At 42.3% G+C, this 20,364-nt stretch overlaps 1 protein-coding gene across 1 annotated transcript in view; it reads left to right on the top strand.

The window, feature by feature from the left end:
- The first annotated feature begins 330 nt into the window (after nt 1–330).
- The window catches only part of Chrna7 (cholinergic receptor nicotinic alpha 7 subunit), a 115,701-nt gene continuing 95,667 nt past the window's right edge, over nt 331–20,364 (top strand). Inside the window, exons 1-2 of the mRNA XM_021200421.2 lie at nt 331–432; nt 615–754. Of these exons, the coding sequence (XP_021056080.1) occupies nt 378–432; nt 615–754 (195 nt within the window). The 5' untranslated portion in view covers nt 331–377. The remainder of the gene's footprint in view (nt 433–614; nt 755–20,364) is intronic.

The raw sequence follows: 20,364 nt of genomic DNA, 5'->3' as shown, positions 1-20,364 counted from the left end.
CACGGGCTTATTCCTGCGTGGTCTACCTTGTCTGGCTGGAGAAACTTCCTAAGTCTGCGACACAGATTCTGACACCAGAGCGAGTCCCGGAGGACTGGGTCTGGAAATGGTTACTGGTGTGAGTACAGCACACAGTTGGAAGCAGGAGCAAGTAGCTTGGGGTCAGAGGCCATCGACTAGCTGCGCAGGGATGCAGTTCCCGGGGCGGCCACGGAGCTGCGCGGCTCAGAGAGCGCTCGCGAGGCGAGGGCGCGCTGTCACGTGTGGGGGCGCGCGGCGGCTGCGGGTGCGCGCAGCGCTTTAAAGGAGAGGAGGCGGCTGGAGCGCCAGCTCGGCCCCGGCGGACGGCGGGACGCGGTGGCGGCGGCACCGGCGACATGTGCGGCGGGCGGGGAGGCATCTGGCTGGCTCTGGCCGCGGCGCTGCTGCACGGTAACCGCAGCCCGGCTTCGGCCGTACTCCCCGGGGCTGGCTCCGGGGAGCAGGCTCCCGCGGGCGGGCGGGCGGGCGGGAGGGCGGGTGGTCCCGGGTTGCTGCTGGGCGGCGGGGCTGAGAAGCTCCGGGGCCGGGTGGCGGCCCCGTGCTGAGGCCCGCTGGGCGCTCTGCTTCCTAAGTGTCCCTGCAAGGCGAGTTCCAGAGGAGGCTGTACAAGGAGCTGGTCAAGAACTACAACCCGCTGGAGAGGCCGGTGGCCAACGACTCGCAGCCGCTCACCGTGTACTTCTCCCTGAGCCTCCTGCAGATCATGGATGTGGTGAGTCTGGCGGGGCGCTCGGGCCACACACCCTCCTGTCCCGGATCATGTTGCGCTTCGGGCAGGACCCCCAGCCACCTGTGCATGGGTACTTGGGTCGCATCTTTCTTTTAGCTAGAAACTCCCGGCCAAAGTTTCCCAAGCTGGGAGTCAGTAGCAGGAATAGGCTTCCTTGGTCACTTTCAGACTCCCTTAGAGAGAAAACTAGTGCAGCCCTGCGCCCGGAATAGTTTAGGCACTTACAAGCTTTTCTTCCTCTTTAGCGACTGCGTAGTGCCTTGGTGGGGGCCTGGCTTTTCGGCTGCCAAACTGTCTGGGGAGAAGGCCAACTGTAGGTGTTTAGAAGCGTTCCCATTAGGGGGATGGTCATTGGTTTTATTTTGTGGAGAGGACAGTTGCTGGCGATCCTTTTTGGAGAAGTCCAGGCAGCTAGTAGCAGTCCCCTGGACCCCTTGCAGCAAGCCACTGGGTTTAGGCGCCACGCCCCTGCAGTATCTGTGACAGCTTGTTTTTTCTTCTGCCAGCTGGGCTACTTTTTACGATTTTTTTCATAGGTAGAGTCTTCCAAACGATGCCAATACTTAGAAAGTGTTCCAGTGTCTGTTCTCTAGGTGGGTAAGGCTGGAGCAAGGGATGTTTGTGTTCATCAGGAGAGACTACTGTGAGAGCAAAGAGGTACCAAAGGAACTTGGTACATGGCAGGCGGTACTTCCCACTCCTGCCTCCACTCCTAGACTGTTCCTTTTAATCTAGTTAGTTCTCATGATGAATGGCTTCTTACTTCATACTATATACCCGTTAAATCTGCATCTCCTCCCATGACAGAATCCTACTTTATTAAGTTTGTGCACAATGTGTGTGTGTGTGTGTGTGTGTGTGTGTGGTGGGGGGATTTATCAAGAGAGATGTAGAAGACAGCTGCTGTCTTGTGGACGATTGTTTTCTAAGTTTACAGAGCACAGACTACAGGAAAGGAAGAAGAAGAAATCTTGTTGGTTTGAGTCCGAGTGACAGACAGTGAGGAGATTCTGCCATGGAGCAGAACATAGTTCAGAGGGAAGGAGTGAGGGTGAGGAGCTGCAAAGGCTCCTGGGCATTTGGGGTAGGGAAGAACTACAGGACAGTTCAGTTAAGTCGTGGAGACGTTGTTCTTGTTGCTTCTGGCTTTGCTGGTATCTCGGTGGTTGACTTTGGGAAGTTTCGTAAACAGCTTGAGCTTTGGCTTCCCTGCTAACAGAATGGTGGACACCTACATACTTCACTGGTCAACATGATGAGGTAAAAAAAAAAAAATCAAGATTCCTTAAAGTCAACTATATAATTATAGTTATTTTGTTGCAAAAAGTATACAAGGAACGGTAAAATAGCTAGGCTAACATGTTCCATAAAAGTCACACAGTGAGATGACTTCTTCTGTCCCTACTTGCCCAGGGTCTGCTTTGGCAAGCCTGCCTCATTGTGTGTTTCATAGCAGCCTCTGGCTGGGCAGTAAGCTTTCTGGTTAGTCAGCTGTAGAGCTTATGTAAAGAAATGGAGCAGGCCTTGCAAGCTTATTGAAAAGGAAAGGACTCTAGAAATCTGGTTAATATGTCTATAAGGCTTGCTGTCTTGTAGAAGTTAAAGTTGTAAGCTAGGATTAATGATGTGGAAAAACTTAGTTATGTTATACAACTATAAAAAAATTAAAACAACAAATTATAAACTTTTAAGTCATTGCCATATCAGTTAGGAAAAAACAAAACAAAACAAAACAAAACAACAACAACAAAACACATGAAGAGGGTCATGAACAGAGGTCAAGGGGAGATTGAGGTTTGGGAACATCTTAGTCTCCCCTTGGCCTCAGGTCTAGCTGTGGACATACTGAACTTTTCACTAGGCAATGCTGCATGTTTGTGGAGTGGCCTTGAGAAAGCTACTTAACTTTCCTCAGCCATGCTCTCTCATGTGTAAAATGAGAACAATCATATCCACTTCACGGGTTTTGAGAGGATTAAAAAAGAGAAGTTCATGCCACACGCTGATAATTCGCTGAAAGCTTACTCCATCTTAATTATGTAGTGACTTCATTCAGAGGTCATGAAGTCTATTCCTAGAGAGGTGTGGTCACCTACCCAAGGATGCCCAAAGATTGCAGGCAGTCTGCTGAGGAAAATGCAAATGGAGTGACTTTGCATGCCCTTTGCCTATCACAAGCTTTTTGGACTTGGTAACTTACTTTTGTAGGACAGAGCCAGCTTGATCTACTTAAACTGGGTACACTGTAGCTGATTGAATATGTGTGTCCTAAGCTCCTGGGTGAGAAGGAGGTTTCTACATCAGGCACAAGGAAATATGCAAACATTTGTATTCTAATCCCGTTTGGCTCTGCCCAGTTTTTGAAACAGAGCCAGGCCTTTCTTGCTGAAATCTCAGCACCATGGACAGAGGCACTCTGGACAGAGGCACTCTGGACAGAGGCACCAGCTCTCCTGAGGGCTATGAGTCTTCTCCTGTGGTGGAATCTCTTTACAAATTCATCTCTAGGGGGTCATTTTGCTCATTCCACCCTATTGTTCTGTAGTCTAGAGTTTATTGCCTCCAACTTATTATTGTTCTCCCCCCCCCCTTTTCAGCAAAATGTCCTGCCTTCAGGGATGCATAGATGGCATATGATGCCACATATACATTTTATTCATGCAAGATGGTTTGCACCATCACCATGTTCCACCTGTGTTTATAGGGCTCCCAGTGTAAGCCTTGTTAGGCTCTGAAATTTTACAGATGAATAAGAGAAGACTTTCATCTCTAGAGGCAACATGATCTGATTGGATCTAAGACTAAGAAGAAAATCTAAGATTTTCACATGTGATGCAATCTGACATAGTTTTCTAAGTGCTGCAGATTTCACACTGAGAAACATTTTTTCCCAGTGACAGTGGCTGAGGTGGTTTCAAAGAACAAGAGGTTGGATTTTCAATAGGAGTTTCCCAGATAGAGAAAGTCGGAAGACTTTCCCAAGTAATGGAAACAGAGGGAAGGGAGATTGTAAATGTAAGGGTGGAGACACTCCTTCAACAGGGTGTTTCCATGAAATCCTGACTCCTGCCTTTAGCAAGGTGTTTCCATAAGGTCCTAGCTCCCTGCCTTCAACTAGGTGTTTCCATGGACTGCTCAATCCATAAATAGTTCTTATCAACCTTTCTTCTAGTATGCTTTAAAAAAAAAGTATGTGATTTTTCTCTGGTAGAAAGGGCTAGTGTGTAAAATGTCTTGAATATGCTACAGAACTCACAGACTGACTTGTGATCTACCTGAGTGCCACAGACTCTGTGCTTGAAGAGGTAGGCATCCCGGGACTTTGAAGACCTATCAGACCAGCTTGCCAGAGCCCGTCTTCCTAGAAATGGAAACATTCTAACCATAGCTTTTTATTAAATCCAATAAGTATGAATTATAGATTAGAATGAGAAAAATGTGCATATGTTTTAAAGATAAAACATGGGTCTTTAGAGGATTTGCTGTAGCCACTGTGGTCTGTTCTAGTTATTTGGCTATCCCCTTGGTGAGGCATTCGGTAGAGAGTGGGAAGACATGGCAAATTTCTTCCCGCAGGGGCGGGAAGTATGAGGATCTATATTTAGAAGATTAAAAAATGTGGGGCAGGCCAGGGAGGAAAGAAAATTTGGGCAAGGATACAGAGATCTTTGCTAGTTTATTTTCTGTTGCTTTAACAAAATAGCCAAGATTGTAAATTATAAGAAAGCCGTTTATTTTGGTTCCTGGTTCTAGAAACTGGAAAGTCCGGGATCATGGTCATGACATCTACTCAGGTTCTAGTGGGAGCTTTTCTGCTGCTTCACCTCAGCAAAAAGCAGAAGGGCAAGTGAGCACATGCGAAAGAGGGTGGGCACAGGGGCGCATGTGAATGAGGCTGGTCACAGGGGCAGCCTTGAGTTGTTTGTGCTCCTTGAGGTAATTGATCCAATCTCTTGAGAATTAACTAAGTCCCATGAGAAAGACATTAATTCTATAGGACACTGTCCCCAGGACTTATACACTAGTCATTAAGGCTCACCACAACCTTACAGTGTTAGCAAATAAACATTTTAATGCATGGACATTTGGGGACACATTTAAACTAACCAGGGTCAAGCACAGCATGGCCTCTATGGAAGTGTAGAGAAGGAGATTCTTTTTGGATATACCATCCATAGTACATAGTTGTTTATAAGCATCATGTGCATGTATTCATGTGCATGCAGGGTCAGTTAGGTGAAAGTGCTCCCTTATTCCTAATGTTTACTCAGGTAAATAGTGATTCTTAATTTAACGTTCACTGGGCTGAGAGTGAGGTAATGCATAGGAAATCATTCTGAGAACTTGTAGATGGAGGGTTCTAAGTTGACGCTGGTTTTTTTATAATATTTCTCCTCTGCTGCTGCTTGGTCATTTACCTGGGCCCATGCATCTAAAGGCCATCCTTAATGTTCACTTGCATAAAATAAATATGCAGTTATAAGACCATCTCCAGAAGGTGATATGTTTAGAATGAATAATACGAATCAATATGCAATTATACACAAGTATAAAACATAATTATGCATGCATGAATTTTAGAATTTTATAGATGTTAGGATTATAGTGCTTTCTGGAAGCTTTATTCATGAGACAGTGGGACTGGTGGCACATTTCAGTTTGCTCCTGTAGAGGGCAGGCATGGTGTGGAGCCCAGTTTCTGAGAGCTTGGGGTTTATTTGAAGTGCTGTTAGTGTCCTGGTTACATTCAACAGATTTCGTGCTTCTCATTCACTAGATGTGCTGCAACTCTAAATAAAAAACATATGGCATGTTTAAGCAGAATTGACCAAAGTGAAAAATCAGAGTTACTGTAACTTATTTTGATACCTTTTTTTTTTTTTTTTTTTAAGAGCACTTCTAGGTTCACAACAAGTACAGAGGTCTGTTTCCCTTCCCAAACCTCCTCTCATCTGTGTTTTCTGTACGGTTGGACATTTGTGAAGCCTGCTGAGTCTGTGTTGACATGTCTGCATCACTCTCAGGCCACACTTCACATTCTCACCAGTGTCGTTGTGGCCTTGGAGAAATGAATCATGACACACTCGTGTCTACCACTGGAGCACATACAGAATTGAGACATTGCTTTAAAAATCTTAACTGAGATTCCTTTTTGCTCCATATCTTTCCCTCCAACCCTTACAGCCACTGGTATAGTCACTATTTGTATAATTTTCCTTTCTAGGGGGCTGGGTAGTTAGCTCAGCTGGTAAACTGCTAGCCAAGCAATCATGAGGACTTGGGTTCTGATCCCCAGAACACACAAGAAGCTGGGCCTGGCACCTGTTCTCTCAGTACTTGGGCTGTAGGGAGTAAGACAGGCAGATCTCTGAAGCTTATTAGTGGGCCAGATTAGCGGAACCTATGAGCTTCGGGTTCAGTGAGAGACCCCTGTGTCCAAAACAAAGGAAGAGCCCATTAAAGAAATAACATGGGAGGTTGACCTGTAGCCTCCTTGTGTACATACACACACCTACAACAAAATGTACACTACACACACTATATAACACACCACATACTACACTTCTCAAAAATATCTTTTCCAGAATGTCACATAAGTAGAAGAATCTCTCTGTGGTCTTTTCATGTTTTCTTTTTGTACTTAGTAGCAGGCATTTCAAACACCCCCCCCCTTTTTTTTTATGATACGCTGCTTGTTTCTTTTCTGTTGAATAATAGAGCATTGTGATTATATCTGCTTCTTTATCATTTCATCTATTGAGGCACATCTTTGCACCTAAATTTTGGCAACTATGAATAAAGCAGCTGTGATGGCCGTGTTTATATTCTTACAGACTTATGTTTTTAATCCCCTTTGGAAAATATCAGTAAGAGCACTTGACAAGACTAATGGTCAGGGCTTGTTCCACTTTGAACTGAACACTCAGGCAAATCTTCCTATTAGCAGTCAGTGAGCATCCCTGTTACTATGTCCATAGCGGTGTCTGGTACTGTTGGAGTTTTAGGATTTCTTCATTCTAACACTTGTGTGGTGGTACCTTACTCTCTCATTTGTATTTTGCCGATATAAGGTGCGGAACATCTTATCATGGAATTCCTTGCCATCTGTTTTTCTTTAATGTCTGTTAAAATCTTTGATCCCCTTTTGTAATAAGATCTTTTTCCTATTATTGCATATATTTGAAAACATTCATTTATCAGATGTTATTTGGAATGTGTATGATCGTTGGTTTGCCCATTCGTTTAGACAATATTTTTTACACAGCAGAAAAATTTAATTTTTGTGAAATCTGTCCTACAAATTATGTCTTTAAAAAATTTGGCTTTTGTGGGTTTTCCTTGTTAGTCTAGGATATATACAGTTTCACATTGATTTAGATCAGATCTGTTTTGAGTTATTTTTGTGAAAGGTATAAAGTTTATATACTTTTTGGTATACAGATAACCATTTTTATATTATTTATTTTAAAGTATTTGTCATGATTGTTCATACAGTTTTATTTTGGGGCTCATGGTTCTGTTCAACCATGTTGTTGTGTGTCCTCTCATCAGGACAGCATTCCCTTGATCAGGAGTCTAATAGTCCTAAAGTTGAAACGCATCACTCCCCAAGATTGTTTGTCACTGATATTCTAGATCTTTTATGTATAAGCTTCAGAATTAATTTTCCAATATCCACATAAAGTTTTCTTGGGACTTTATTTACTGATTCCTTTGGATTTTATTGCCTGACAGTCATGTCGCCTGCAGGCACAAGCTATCTTATTTTTTCTTTCCCAGTGTGTATACCTTTATTATTTCCTTTTTGTGCCTTATGCTATTGAAGAGGAGTAATGGAAAAACATTTTGGCCTTGCTCCTGTCCTTGAAAGAGAAGCTTTGAGTTTGTTACTAGTAGTCATAAATTGCTGTAATTTTTTGTTAGCACTCTTTATCTAATTTAGGAAGTCCTTCTGAATTTCTAATTTATTTAGTTGTTTTTTATATTATAAATGAATATAGAACATTTTTCAAAGGCTTATTTGTATCTATTGATGCTAGTGGGATTGCTATTCTTTGGCTGAATGCTGTGATAGATTGCACTAGTTCATATGTGAGTGTTCCACATTCTTACATTTGGAATAAATCCCATGACAATTCTATTTTACATTGTTTAGGTACAGTTTGCTCCTGTTGTCTTTTTTTTTTTTTTAAAAAAATTTGCTTAGTGTGTGTGTGTGTGTGTGTGTGTGTGTGTGTGTGCATGCACCATAGTGCTCATATGGTGGTCAGAAGACAGCTTGTAGGAATTTATCTTCTTCTTCCACTGTGTGAGTTTTAGGATACAACACAGGCCATTCGGCGTGCTATCAAGCACTGTCACTATCTGAGTCTTTTTGAAGGTCCCATTGTTGGAAACCTTTATATCTGGGCTTACGAGTCACCTGGCTTCACAGAATTATACAGGGAATATTCCTTCATTGCCTTCTCAAAGACATACAAGAAAATTAGTGTATTTTTCTTAATGTCTGAGCCTGGTAGGTTTTTCTTTTTTTCTTCCTGAAAAAAAGGAATTGATTCAATTTCTTTAATAAATACCAATCTATTTGTCCCCCCCCCTTTTTCTCATTGGTATATGTATGTGTATAATTTGACAAATTATTTTTTTAAGAGAAAAGGTCCAGTTAATTTATGCTATCAAATTTGTGAGCATATGTTTATTCATATATTAGTTTAAATCATTTTAATGTCATAGGGTTGGAATGGTGACCTTTTTCCCCATTTCTGATAGTAGTAATTCATGTTCTCTTTGTTTTTTTAATTGGGTATTTTCTTCATTAGATTTCAAATGCTATCCTGAAAGTCCCCTATGCCCTCCCCCACCCTGCTCCCCAACCCACCCACTCCCACTTCCTGGCCCTGGCCTTCCTCTGGACTGGGGCATATAATTCTTCACAAGACCAAGGGCCTCTCCTCCCACTGATGGCCGACTGGGTCTCTTTGTTTTTCTACTCTAGCTGGTGGCTTGTCAATTCCATTGATCTTTTCAAAAGACCAGTTTGTAATGCTAATTTTGTCTATTGATTTCCTGTTTTCAAACTAATTTACTTCTCTTATAATTATGATTTAGATTTATTAATTTGTCCTTCCCCATAAAGTAGAAACATTATTAATTTTAGGTATCTCTTCCTTTAAAAAGCTCTTCAGTGCTATACATTTCCTTTCAAGCCTGGGCTCAGTCCTGTCTTAGGAGTTTTGAAAAGTTATGTTTATTTTTATTTAGTTAAAATATTTTTTTTTGACATTTGTTTTTCACGCATGCTTATAGAGCCATGGTCTTTAAATCTCTGTGTGTCTGGTAAGGAGTGTCGTTAGGTGTCTTCCTGTTACTGGTTTCTAGTTTAATTCCACGGTAGATTTTGAGCACAGACTGTGGAATTGCTGTTCTTCTTTTTTTTTTTTTTATTTTATTTTTTTTATTGCTGTTCTTCTAATTGTGTCACAGGGTGCTACAGTGTGTTGCAGTTAAAAAGCTCTTTATTTCACCGAATATTTCATGTCATCTTAAGAATATGCATTTATCTGGTGAAGAATTCTTCTATAGAGATTGATTGTATCCAGCTGATGGGTGATCTCAAATCCAACTATGTCCTTGACTGATTTTCTGCCTGCAGCACAGATGCTTTTATTCCTTTTGTGATTTTATATATATATATATATATATATATATATATATATATATATATATATATATATATAGAGAGAGAGAGAGAGAGAGAGAGAGAGAGAGATGGTCTTGCTGTGTAGCCCAGACTGGCCTCAGTTCTAACATTACAAGTGTATGGCAGTGTGAGAAGCACATCTGTGTGTTTTCTAACAAAGGCATTCAGCTGTCATAATAGATTGTTAGGTATACATCAAGGATTGTGTGTCTTCTTGAAGCATTGGCTCCCCTTTTCTTATGCATCTATAGCCTCTACCCCTGACAACATGGCTTGCTTTGAGTTCTTGTGTTACTATGTTTCTTAAATGCACCATCAGCACAGTATATGTTCTTCTTTCTACTTTTAATTTCTTTGGCTTTTCATATTTAATAATGTTTCTTATAGACAATGCAAAGTTGGATTTCTCTTTTTCATCTACTTTATTTCTTGTAGTTGGTGCATTTAGACAGTCAAACCAAAGTGACTCCTTACATTTTTTTGGATTAATGTATACATTCTAACTTCTGTTGTTTACATGCTATTCTTCTAGCTTACCTACAACACTTATTCTCTTGATAATTTTTCACAAGGTTTCTATGGATGTGGTCTGTCATTTACACACTCTCCTGCGTGACTCTGTGGAAGCACTTCTCACTTTGCTTACCGTGTTTTGGACCTTAGCCTGCATGCCCTTGGATTCTTCCTTAGGATTTTCCTTTGTGTTTGTCACTATCTGTTCTTGCATGGGGTCTGCTTTGTCTTCCAGGTCTTCCACATTAACAACAGTTGTCTGTTTCTGGTTTTGAAAACATTGGTTCCAGCATCCCTGCCATGCCTGACTCTTCAAGTTTCAGCCTTTGCCTTTTAGTGTGTTTTCTGGTATTTTCTTACAGCCAGATATACTGGACTGGATGGAAGCATTCCAGTAAGTTATCCTTTGCTGATATGGTGCAGTGTGGGAAGAGAGGAAGAATGTCTTTGTACTGTGTGATCAAGTGGCAGCCTTTGTTAAGCCTGTGCCCCTCAACTATGAACCAACTATTTCAGTCATTTTCTTTCTCATTAGATGGGACAAACTGGCTAAGACTGGCTGGAACTGGTATCATTCTGCTGTAGGGTAGACACTGTTAAGTAGAAGAATTTCTGGTATTTTGCTAAGTGCCCCTGCCTCTAGAAGCCAGAGGGAGACATTCTGTATCTTTGCTGGAGATCCTTGTCAGGCTTCTGGCAGTAATTCTCCCAATGTTATGGGATTCCTGTGAAATTTTTAACTGTCAGTTATCTGCACTGTCCCCAGTAACTCAGTGATAGCCAGGCTTTCCTGTCCCATTCTCCTTTGCTCTGAGTCTGCTCTGGGTAGCCATGACTCCTTGTCTCTCTCTGACCTTGAGCGCAGCTATGTGTCCTCGGTTCTCCGCTCTCCTACAAAGTAGGCAAGAGACGGTTCATTTTTAGTCTGTTCAGCTTTTTACTTCTTGTTAGGACACAATGGTGAATTCCTAGCTCATTACATGCAGAACTGGAAAGCTGACCTAATAATGCTTCTATAAGTGACATTTCTTAAAATTACAAAAGAAAGATACGCTTTGTACAGCAAGCCAAATCAAATTTAAAAGAGACCAAGTTGAGGGGAGGGGGGATCACCCAAATAACCATTGCTTAAGGCCATCCGGGACAGCTTTGTCTGACTTTTCTTCATTTTTATAGGTCGGGAGAGAAATACTTAAAAATTAAAGTAGTAAGACACCATTTTGGGTGTCTTGATGAATATTAAGCAGCATTAATTTGAAAAGGAGGCCAAGTAGTAAAATAAAGACTGTTGTTTGCTTCTTATTATGTAACTCTAGAATCACTGCATAATCCACCCTCTTCCTTTTTGTACGTTCAGAAATAACTTACAATCGTTTTATTTAAATCATCATGGTGTCCCTTTTATGAAATGCGTGGTGGGGTTCTATGGTGTTTAGTTGACAACACCTGTCTTTTCTTCTTTACTGGGGCGCAGCGGCTGGGTTGAAGTCAGCTTTTCAGTGTTTGCTGTGGCGCCTCTGTGCTCACTTCTCTTTCCTTCCTCATCCTTTCCCAGTTTGTTAGTCATACAACTCTGTTCTGTGACCCACAGGCTGCAGCAGGAATCCTTGGCTAATGGAGCCTAATGGAGGCCCTAGCTCTTTCTGTGCACTGTGCAGATGTTAGCACATGTCTCTAAAATAGAGTTAGATGACTTCCCTGCTTCAGTCTCTCCCAGTTACCCTCGCTTGAGCCCTTCCCATGTCACAACCCTGACCCCGATGATGTCCAAGCTCCTCTGACATATCCTTCTGAATGTACTCATACATTTACATTTCGGCAGCTGCTTTTGTTACTAAACCCTTGACTTCCTTGGCAGACCCATTACCTTCTCCTCTTTAGGCTCCTTTGTGTAGATCTCAGAGTGGCAAGACAATTCCATTGTCTCTAAATATACTCATAATGCTTTCATTTTCAAATATGAGTGGGTAAATTGTTTACCACATTTAAAAGATTTTTGTTACAATAGTTTACTCTCTACGCATGTATACCACACATATAGGTAGGTGTATGTGTATGAATGTATGCATACATGTTGAAGTCAGAGGACAAGCTGCAAGAGTTGGGTCTTTCCTTTCACCAAGTGGGTCCCAGGGATTGAATTTAGGTTGCCAGGCTTAGTGGCAAGTATCTTTACCCCTGAACTATCTTATCAGCCTGCTCCCTTCTCTGTCTGTCTTTTATTTGTTTGTTTGTTTGTTTTTCAAGACAGGGTTTCCCTGTGTAGCCCTGGCTGTCCTGGATCCCTGTTTATAGACCAAGCTGGCCTCAAATTTACAGAGATCTGCCTGCCTCTGCCTTCGGAGTGCTGGGATTAAAAGCGTGCACTACCACAGCCTGCCTCTGTTTCCTATTTTTAAGCTGTTACTCCCTTGTTTCTGATTTCTACTGCTTTTCCCCCCGAGGTCATATGAATGAATACCATGTTAAGCCTTTGAGGTACTTTTTTCGTACTTTCCTCTGGGTGTTTTTAAAGTTGTTTTTGTTCTGTTTCGTTGTTGTTTTCTTTAAACAAGTACGTGTATGAGTGTGTAGATTTGTGCTTGCTTTGTCTTGCTCTTTTGTGCTTGGAAGTTCTTAACTCATGGTTCTGATCCTTTTTATTGTTTTTGAAATTATAATGAAATTGTTGTGATCTAAGCGATGGATGCCATAAAGTCACCCTGTGTGACAGATCTCATATGGGAGGTTTATTGGGGACGGGGTGTATAGAGGTTGCCTCTGAGCAAGGGTGGACGGAAGAGGAGGACAGGGAGGAGGGACTGGCCTTTTATAAGGGAATGTAGAGCATGGACTCGTGGAGGGGGGGTAGGAGGGGTATGAAACTTCTGGTGACAGTGGGAATGTCACATCTTGACAGCTAGTCATGAGGTATCCTGTTGTCCCTGGGGTAGGTGGTAAAGATGTCTGATTGCTGTTCTTCACTCCAAATTCTCCACATATTCCTTTTTGTTCTCTTTCAAATTCATGGTCTCTTTCTTCATTAATTGTTCTGTGTGTCTGTCTGTGTGTGTGTGTGTGTGTGTGTGTGTGTGTGTGTTTGTGTGTGTGTCTGTGTCTGTCTGTCTGTCTGTCTCACTCAGATATAAAGTGCCCAGTCTGTATACTATTACTTGTATGCATGTTTTCAGGGCCAACTCTTTGGAATTGTATAAGTGATTGCTATGCTCTTCTCTGGGGAAGACCATTTCTCCCACCTTCAGCATTCCTCAGTTGCCTGTAGTTCTTTGTTTAGGTTGAGGCCTCCTGGGCTTCCCCTATCCACTTTGGCACATCTATTACTGGTTGTCCTTGGTCAGCTTACCTTTGGGCAGTCATGTTGGTGAAAGTTTACAAGTATAGCTTCTGACATTCCTAGGAGACGCAACACATTCTGTGGTCCTCTGGCTCTCACAATCTTTCCTCTCTCTCTTCTGCAATGCATCTTTAGCCTTAGGTTCAGAATTGTTTGATGATGTATCCATCAGGACTGGGATCCACCCTCAAGATCTTGATGGGTTTTGGTTTTCTGTAGTGGATACCACTGTAGACATTTCCTTGATGCAGGTGAGGACTACATTCATCTGTGGATATGAGGACAAATATTTAGAAGGTAGTTAGGGATTATGCTGATTTGGTAAAGAACGGGTTGTAGGTTCTGCTCCAAGATTCATGACTTCGCTAGCCGTGGGTTGTTGGCTAGGTTTCCAGTATTAGGCATGATTCCCTCTTGTTGAGTGGGTCATAATGCCAATCGAAGAGCTGTTGGTGATTTCCAGGGTGTTAGTGCCACTACTGCTTCCTTAGGGTTATCACGCCATATTGTTTCTTGTTGTGGTTCATTGGGGTCATAGCTGGGTAGGACCATTGGTTGCTTCCTTCTTTTGGAAACTTGAATAATACTGTCTGGTACCAAGAAGCAGTTCTCAGGGATAAAGTATTCATGTTTCTTCCAGGTCAGGGGTCTCCAGTCCCTGGTGCCTTCAGCAATAGGAAAACCTTCTACCCTGGGAGACAACCAAAGACAATAGCAATTGCCTATGTGTTTGGGGACTTTCCTAGACAGCCCCAAATAACAGTTTCAAGTAGGACTTTGCTTCTGTTTTGTGGTTTCCTTTATAAATCTTGGAAAGCCTTTACCAAGTGTGGTTTCTGCTCTATCTTTCTCCTTACTCCTTTTGGGATTGCTGTTGTGTGCTTGAAACACAATTACCTTATCTATACCAGTGCATCCTTTTTTAGGAAGAGTTTTGTCATCTAGGTGATGTTTAGTTGTGTCTTGAAGCCTTTTTGGTTATTATAGGGTGCTCCTGGCATTTCTGAGTGTAGAAAATTAGCTGGATGCAGTAAGAACGGACCTGGGTCAAGGTGTCAGAAGTGGCGAGATTGAGTGACTGCTGTACTCCCCACTCGGTAATTTTTCCTGCATTTTGCATTCTTCTGTTTCTTTAAGCTTCTTCCCAGCTGCTGGCTCGCGTGACTCATGTTCAGTCCTCTTCCTGTTATGTTGTTTTTCCCATCTATTGATTTCACTTTCAACATTCTCTTTCTTTCTTTTTTTTAATATATTTTTTTCTATTGCAAGTTTCTCTTAAAACTCATAATACATTAGGAAGAATCATTCACACAACCTGGAGTAGTCTAGGGCTCAGGAGTTAAAGGTCTTCTGGAGGAACAGTTCAATTCCTATAACCTAAACAGTGGCTCAAAATGAAACACACACACACACACACACACACACACACACACACACACACATACACACACACATGACAATCCTATAGGCAAAACACACATACACATAAAAATAAGTACATATACATACATACATACATACATACATACATACATACATACACAGACACACACACACACATTCATACCAAAGAATCATGGCATTACCAGCCTCTAGTCAACGGCTCTGGTGTTTGAGACACACTGTGCCTCTGTTCCTACTGTTCCTACTGGTTTTCTTTGGGCTTTTCAATAACATGGTGTATAGTCTTCTAAGCCAGGTAGAAAATTTGTTTGTTCTAGAAAATGTATGTAGAAAATTATAGGTATTATCTGAAGGGCCTGTGAGCATGTTCGCAATTCTGGCTTGCACTGATTAGCTGCCAGCCTGTGGACGCCAGCAACCAACATCCATTTAGAGACTGTGGAAAGAAAAGGCATCATCTTTAGTGCCTGAAAGTCTTCCTTGCATACACATTCTGGGCTAGAATTCCGAAGAATTTACCAGGATGTTCCTTCTCTTCAGTGAGCTTGAACTCCTGTTTTGTACCAGTTGCTCTTTCAAGGTATCCTCAAATGTTTAGTCTCCTTGACAATCTTTTAAGGACACACTATGTGATCCTAGAAAAGGCACCAAGGTTTGTCGTTCTCTGAGGTTCCCCGCCCTGTTTCAAGGTGTCTGATTCCTTACTGCCCTGACAGTTCCCTGGTGCCTTGAAACATCAGATTGCATCTTCCAGCCTTTCCAGTTGTTTTTCAGTCAGTATCTAGGTGAGCATCTAACTGTCCGTTGTTCATGGTTAAACCCTGTTTACAGTGCTGCTTCATAATCAACCCACATTTATTATGGCAGATCTTTTTTTTTCTCCCTCTCAAACCTGTTTACCTGTGTTGGAATACAAATTTCCAAAATTCTTTCATCATTCTAGCTGAGGATTATGGGCACTTATACTGCAGGAGTCTTTCTTATAAATAACAACTTTCAAGGCCACTCTTGAGAACATTCCCCCGAGCTTCTGCTCTCTGGGAGCTCTTGTTTCATCCCTGACATGCTGTTAAAGAAAGAGAAATAGTCCTGTCATGGCCAAACAGTGATACAATCTCTTTTCTACCGCTTATTTATCTTAAAAATCACGGTTAGGTAGTGTTTACAGATAAGACAAAAGTCCTTTTTATACCCTTGCAGTTGATAGTGCTGGGGATTAAAGCCAAGACCTCACTGAGCGATATCCTAGCCCCCATTTGGTGGTTTTCAGTAGCCATTCTCCTGCTGGTCATTTTAGTGATTTACTTTATCACAATCAGCATCAGCTCTTTTAGCAAATATAACACTCTAAGTATTGTAAAATTGTGTGTGTGTGTGTGTGTGTGTGTGTGTTATTTTCCACCCCCGTTTTCCCCCCGCCCTTGGCATACATTGTTACATTGAAGTTAAAATAGAAACCCGAGATCCGAGCTACTGACAAGCAAAGACAGTTAATTAAAACAAACAGAAATTAAATACAAGATTCTATAAAACCCATGATAGTGGCTTGAAAATTAACAGGGAAGATTGGGCTGGGGGCAAGGCTTTGAAGAGGGGGTGACCACAGGTTCTGCCAGTCTGAAGCTGTGGCTGTTGACCTGTCTCAGCTGGCAGAGGGAATTGCAGTTGTCATGGCAAAAGAAAGCCACCCATGAGAGATGCTAGGCGTGGGGGCATTGACTTTTAGATAACAGAAAGCAAATTGTCTGTAAAGATTCTTCTTCCTTAAGTGGAAATGATGGTGTCTCTGCTCCATCGGGAGGGAGTGTGAAGGGAGACCTCACTTTGTTTTTAGAGAGAAGCTAAGCACAGGCTAGCTTTCCAGTTGGTTTCAAGTTTTAGATTTATATAAAGGGTTTCTAGTAGTGTATTTACTCTAAGGTCGCATTAAATAAATTATGTTCGATGATTTTGATTCAACAGATTAAGTCAAGGCTCCTCACTGATAGTCAGAATATATTTGGTTAACTTTGGCTTGATAAAATTTGCAATTTCCATTACTGGTAAGAAAACACAGCTTGCTATTCCATAAAGGCATTTTTTTGATATTTGGAGTAACTCCACCAAGCAGCTAGCTCCCAGAGGCATAGATTTCATCCTGGAAGTTAGCCCCTAATCCTAGTTGAACATTTTGCATTGTACTGTAATTGGTATGCACAAGTGTGTGGCCATATCAGAATCGTGTCAGTGAGCTGTGACAAATGACTCACCCAAGGTCCCACCCCCAAGCTTAGGCACCCCATCCTCCAGGATGAACAAACCTGCTAGCCTTTTTTCAAATGCCAGGTTTTAATCTTTCCTGCCTCTGGAACTTCTTTTATTTTTATTCTCTTCCGTGCCAGGGCTTAAAGCTAGTGTGTTACTGTCGATCACCTAATTCCTCTCTGTGGAGCTTTAACAGCATCTATTCCTTCATATATGGCTGCTTTTGTTCAATTTATTTTTGTGAGTCACCAAAACTGTTGCCTGTAACTTCACTTTACTCATTTTTATTGTACAGCCATAACAAGATTTCTTATTATATTGATAGATACCCAGAGTGTCCGTAGATTTTCTGTTATAGAGAACACTGCCATGAATATTCTCCCAGCTGTTTTGCTGAGATTTACATCGACATCTGCACAATGGTCATGCTGTCATTCCCTGGTTTGAGTGATGCTCAGTATTTAAAGGGTCCCCAGGTTCCTTTCCAGCTCTCTGCCACACACAGCCACCACACTTACCCTTCTCCTCCCACAGTTCCCCAAGAAATTATATAATCAATTTTGCTTACATTAATATGCTGTGTTTATTGTAAAATCTAGGAAGCCCCTGTCCACTTCTGATTCATGGGCTAGACAGTAGTTATATTTATTTTCTTAAGAGTCAGTGCTGTTGTCATTTCTGGTGTACAATCACTATTTCATCTCTGTCTCTCCAGTAGAAGTATCATTTTCCCCGTTATGTTTAGATGCATGTGGAGTTCTAGTTCTTGTGTCTTTAAAGACATCTTTTGACGATTTCTATCCTCTTGCTTGAAAGCAAATTGATTGTTTCCTGGGGATGTCCTGCACGTGCCTCACTGGGACTCTTTGCTTTTGCCTCTGTTGCTAGGTGCATGTGGGACAGTCAGTTCAGCTTTCACACTAACTAGGTTAGCATCAGATCCCACAGACAAAGGGCTGGCCTCCACTGTTGTGTACATGCCTCGTGTTTCTGTCTGGTCTGTTTATGGAAATAGGGTTTTCTCTGTTAGAGTGGCAAGTCTCTGTTCCAGACATTGCCTGACATTTTAGGAGAGTTATGTGACTATACGCGCTCATAGACACTTGGTGTTTTCAGTCTTTTGTTTTTCTTTCTTTTTTCTCCCATCTAACTTTATTTTCTATAAAACTCCTCCATCATTTCACAATTTAACAACAACAACAAAAAGTTTAAAATGAGGGACAAATGGCCCTGCAGCTCATTACAAACACAGCTCTCCTGGTCCCTCTGTTCAGGGCTTGTCTGGGCCAGTGACATGTCTATTCAGGGAGACACGTCTTGTGAAGCCCTGGGGAGGGATAGGTATCCAATACCTTTTGCACTCAGTGCCATGAACTGATTCAGGAGGCTGCAGCACAGGGACTCACCCAGGGCATATGTAGTTCCACCCCTTCCTATGGACAAGTCCCTAGAACCCTCAGGGCTCTGGCTGTAGGCTGCTCTTTAGGCTTTCAGACAGCCAGTATGGGCCCCAGAGTGGCTCTGGAAGACAGTGTTGTTACCTTCCAGCCAGAGGAGGTAACTGAAGAGAAGGGTGGGTGCTTTCAGGAGGGCCCTGGAAGCATCTGGAAGGACTAGATGCCAAAGCCCAGGGCAGTAGAAGGGCTGGGCTGCTAGCGACCATGAGAGGAAGAACAGTGCCCTGGGCTGAGGCTGTTTGGGACCCTGGCACATTCCATGTCAACAGCTGCCACAATGCAAGGCCCTTCTATGAAAAGGCTTAGAGGCTGCGGAACACCCGATGGAGAGTATTGTTGGCCTGTGTGGAAAGAGGTGTGGGGAGCGAGCCCTGTTTCCTCCCAGCCACAGGGACTGGGAACAGGGGTTACAGGCAGAGAGGCCTTTTCCTTAGCCTGGGGGTAAAGGAAGCCTTAGAGGCTGAGGTCTTCGGGAGTGTTCAGGATCTTCCTGACAGATAGTCTGGGAGTGGGACAGAGACAGGGAGAGCGAGCTGGGAGGCCAGGGGTGAACCCACACTGGGGAGGAAGCAACGCCAAGGAGGCAACTGTGAGCCAGCTTCTGCTCAGGCCTCTTTCAACATAACATTCTGGGACTTGGGATGTAGGCTAATGTTAGAGCCCTTGTCTGGCATGCTTAAGGCCCTGTGTGTATTCCCCAGTGTTATAAGTAAATAAATTTGCCATTCTGATGAGTGTGGAGTAATATTTCCCTGTGGTTTTAAATAGCCGTACTTTGATTACTAATGAGACCATTTAATTAAATTTTTTTTTGTTCAGATCTATCTATCCTTTTGCAGTATATCTGTTCATATCTTGATACTTTCCCTCCGTTGCTTTGTTTAAGGCTCACTTGTATGAATTTTTATTCTATGAATTTGCAACCTGCAACTCCTGCAGTTAAGACATTAGTCCATTAATGAGAGTGGAGCCCTCATGTGTGCATGTTTATGTGCACATTTGTATGGGTGTGTGCATACATAGATACATGTGCTTATGGAGGTTATAATAGCCTCAGCTATCTTCCTTGGAAACTGACCACTTTTTATTTCCTGGAGACAGAATATCTCATTAGTGTAGAACTCAACAAGTTGAGAAGGCTGGCTGGTGGCCTGTGAGCCTCAGGGATCCACCTATGCCTGTCTCCCCAACATTGAGATTACAGATTTTATGTGTCCACACATGATTTACTCCCAACCCTCTACCTTCCTCCCTCCCTCCCTCCCTCATTCTGTTCCCCTTCTCTCCCTTCTCCCCTCCCTTTCTCCCCCCTCCTTCTTCTTCCCCCTCCTCTCTCTTTCACTTTACTAGCAGAACTCTCTCTCCAGCCTCCAAAGGCAATTTCAACATGATGTTTGGAGAGGATATTCAAACAGTAGCTGTTAGTGACACCTTAGTATCACTTCAACTGTTGGATGTGGTTTTACTTCCTAAAATGTCCTTTCTGTAAACTTTGAATAGCAGTATCTTTTGATAAACAGAAGTTCTGAAATGTAGTGTGGATTATAAGTCCATCTTATCTGCTCAGGCATGTTGCACCTTCTTTGAGCCTCCCCCTTATGAAGTTCATGGAGATATTTTGCTCTGTCACAGGGGTTTAAGCTAGGGATTCACAATGCAAACAGAGTTTTTTTCCCCATAGCTTGCACCTATAGCCAGTGTGAAGATGTTTCTTCCTTATCTTTGTAATCTATCTTGAAGTTTTTTTTTGTATAGTTTATATCATCTTTAAATAGTTTATGGAAAATTTGACTCATGAATAGTTTACTTTGTATTTTCAAGAGTAATTAAAGGTAATGTGTGGGGTGATTATTCAGATTACACTTGGGCACCATAGTTTATGATGACTGTGCTCAAATGGACATTTTAATTATTGAAGAATATATATAATATGGAGAAA

The sequence above is a fragment of the Mus pahari genome, chromosome 1, assembly GCF_900095145.1.
Source record: "Mus pahari chromosome 1, PAHARI_EIJ_v1.1, whole genome shotgun sequence".
In the NCBI taxonomy this organism is placed as follows: domain Eukaryota; kingdom Metazoa; phylum Chordata; class Mammalia; order Rodentia; family Muridae; genus Mus; species Mus pahari.
This window is presented reverse-complemented; position numbering and strand designations above follow the sequence as displayed.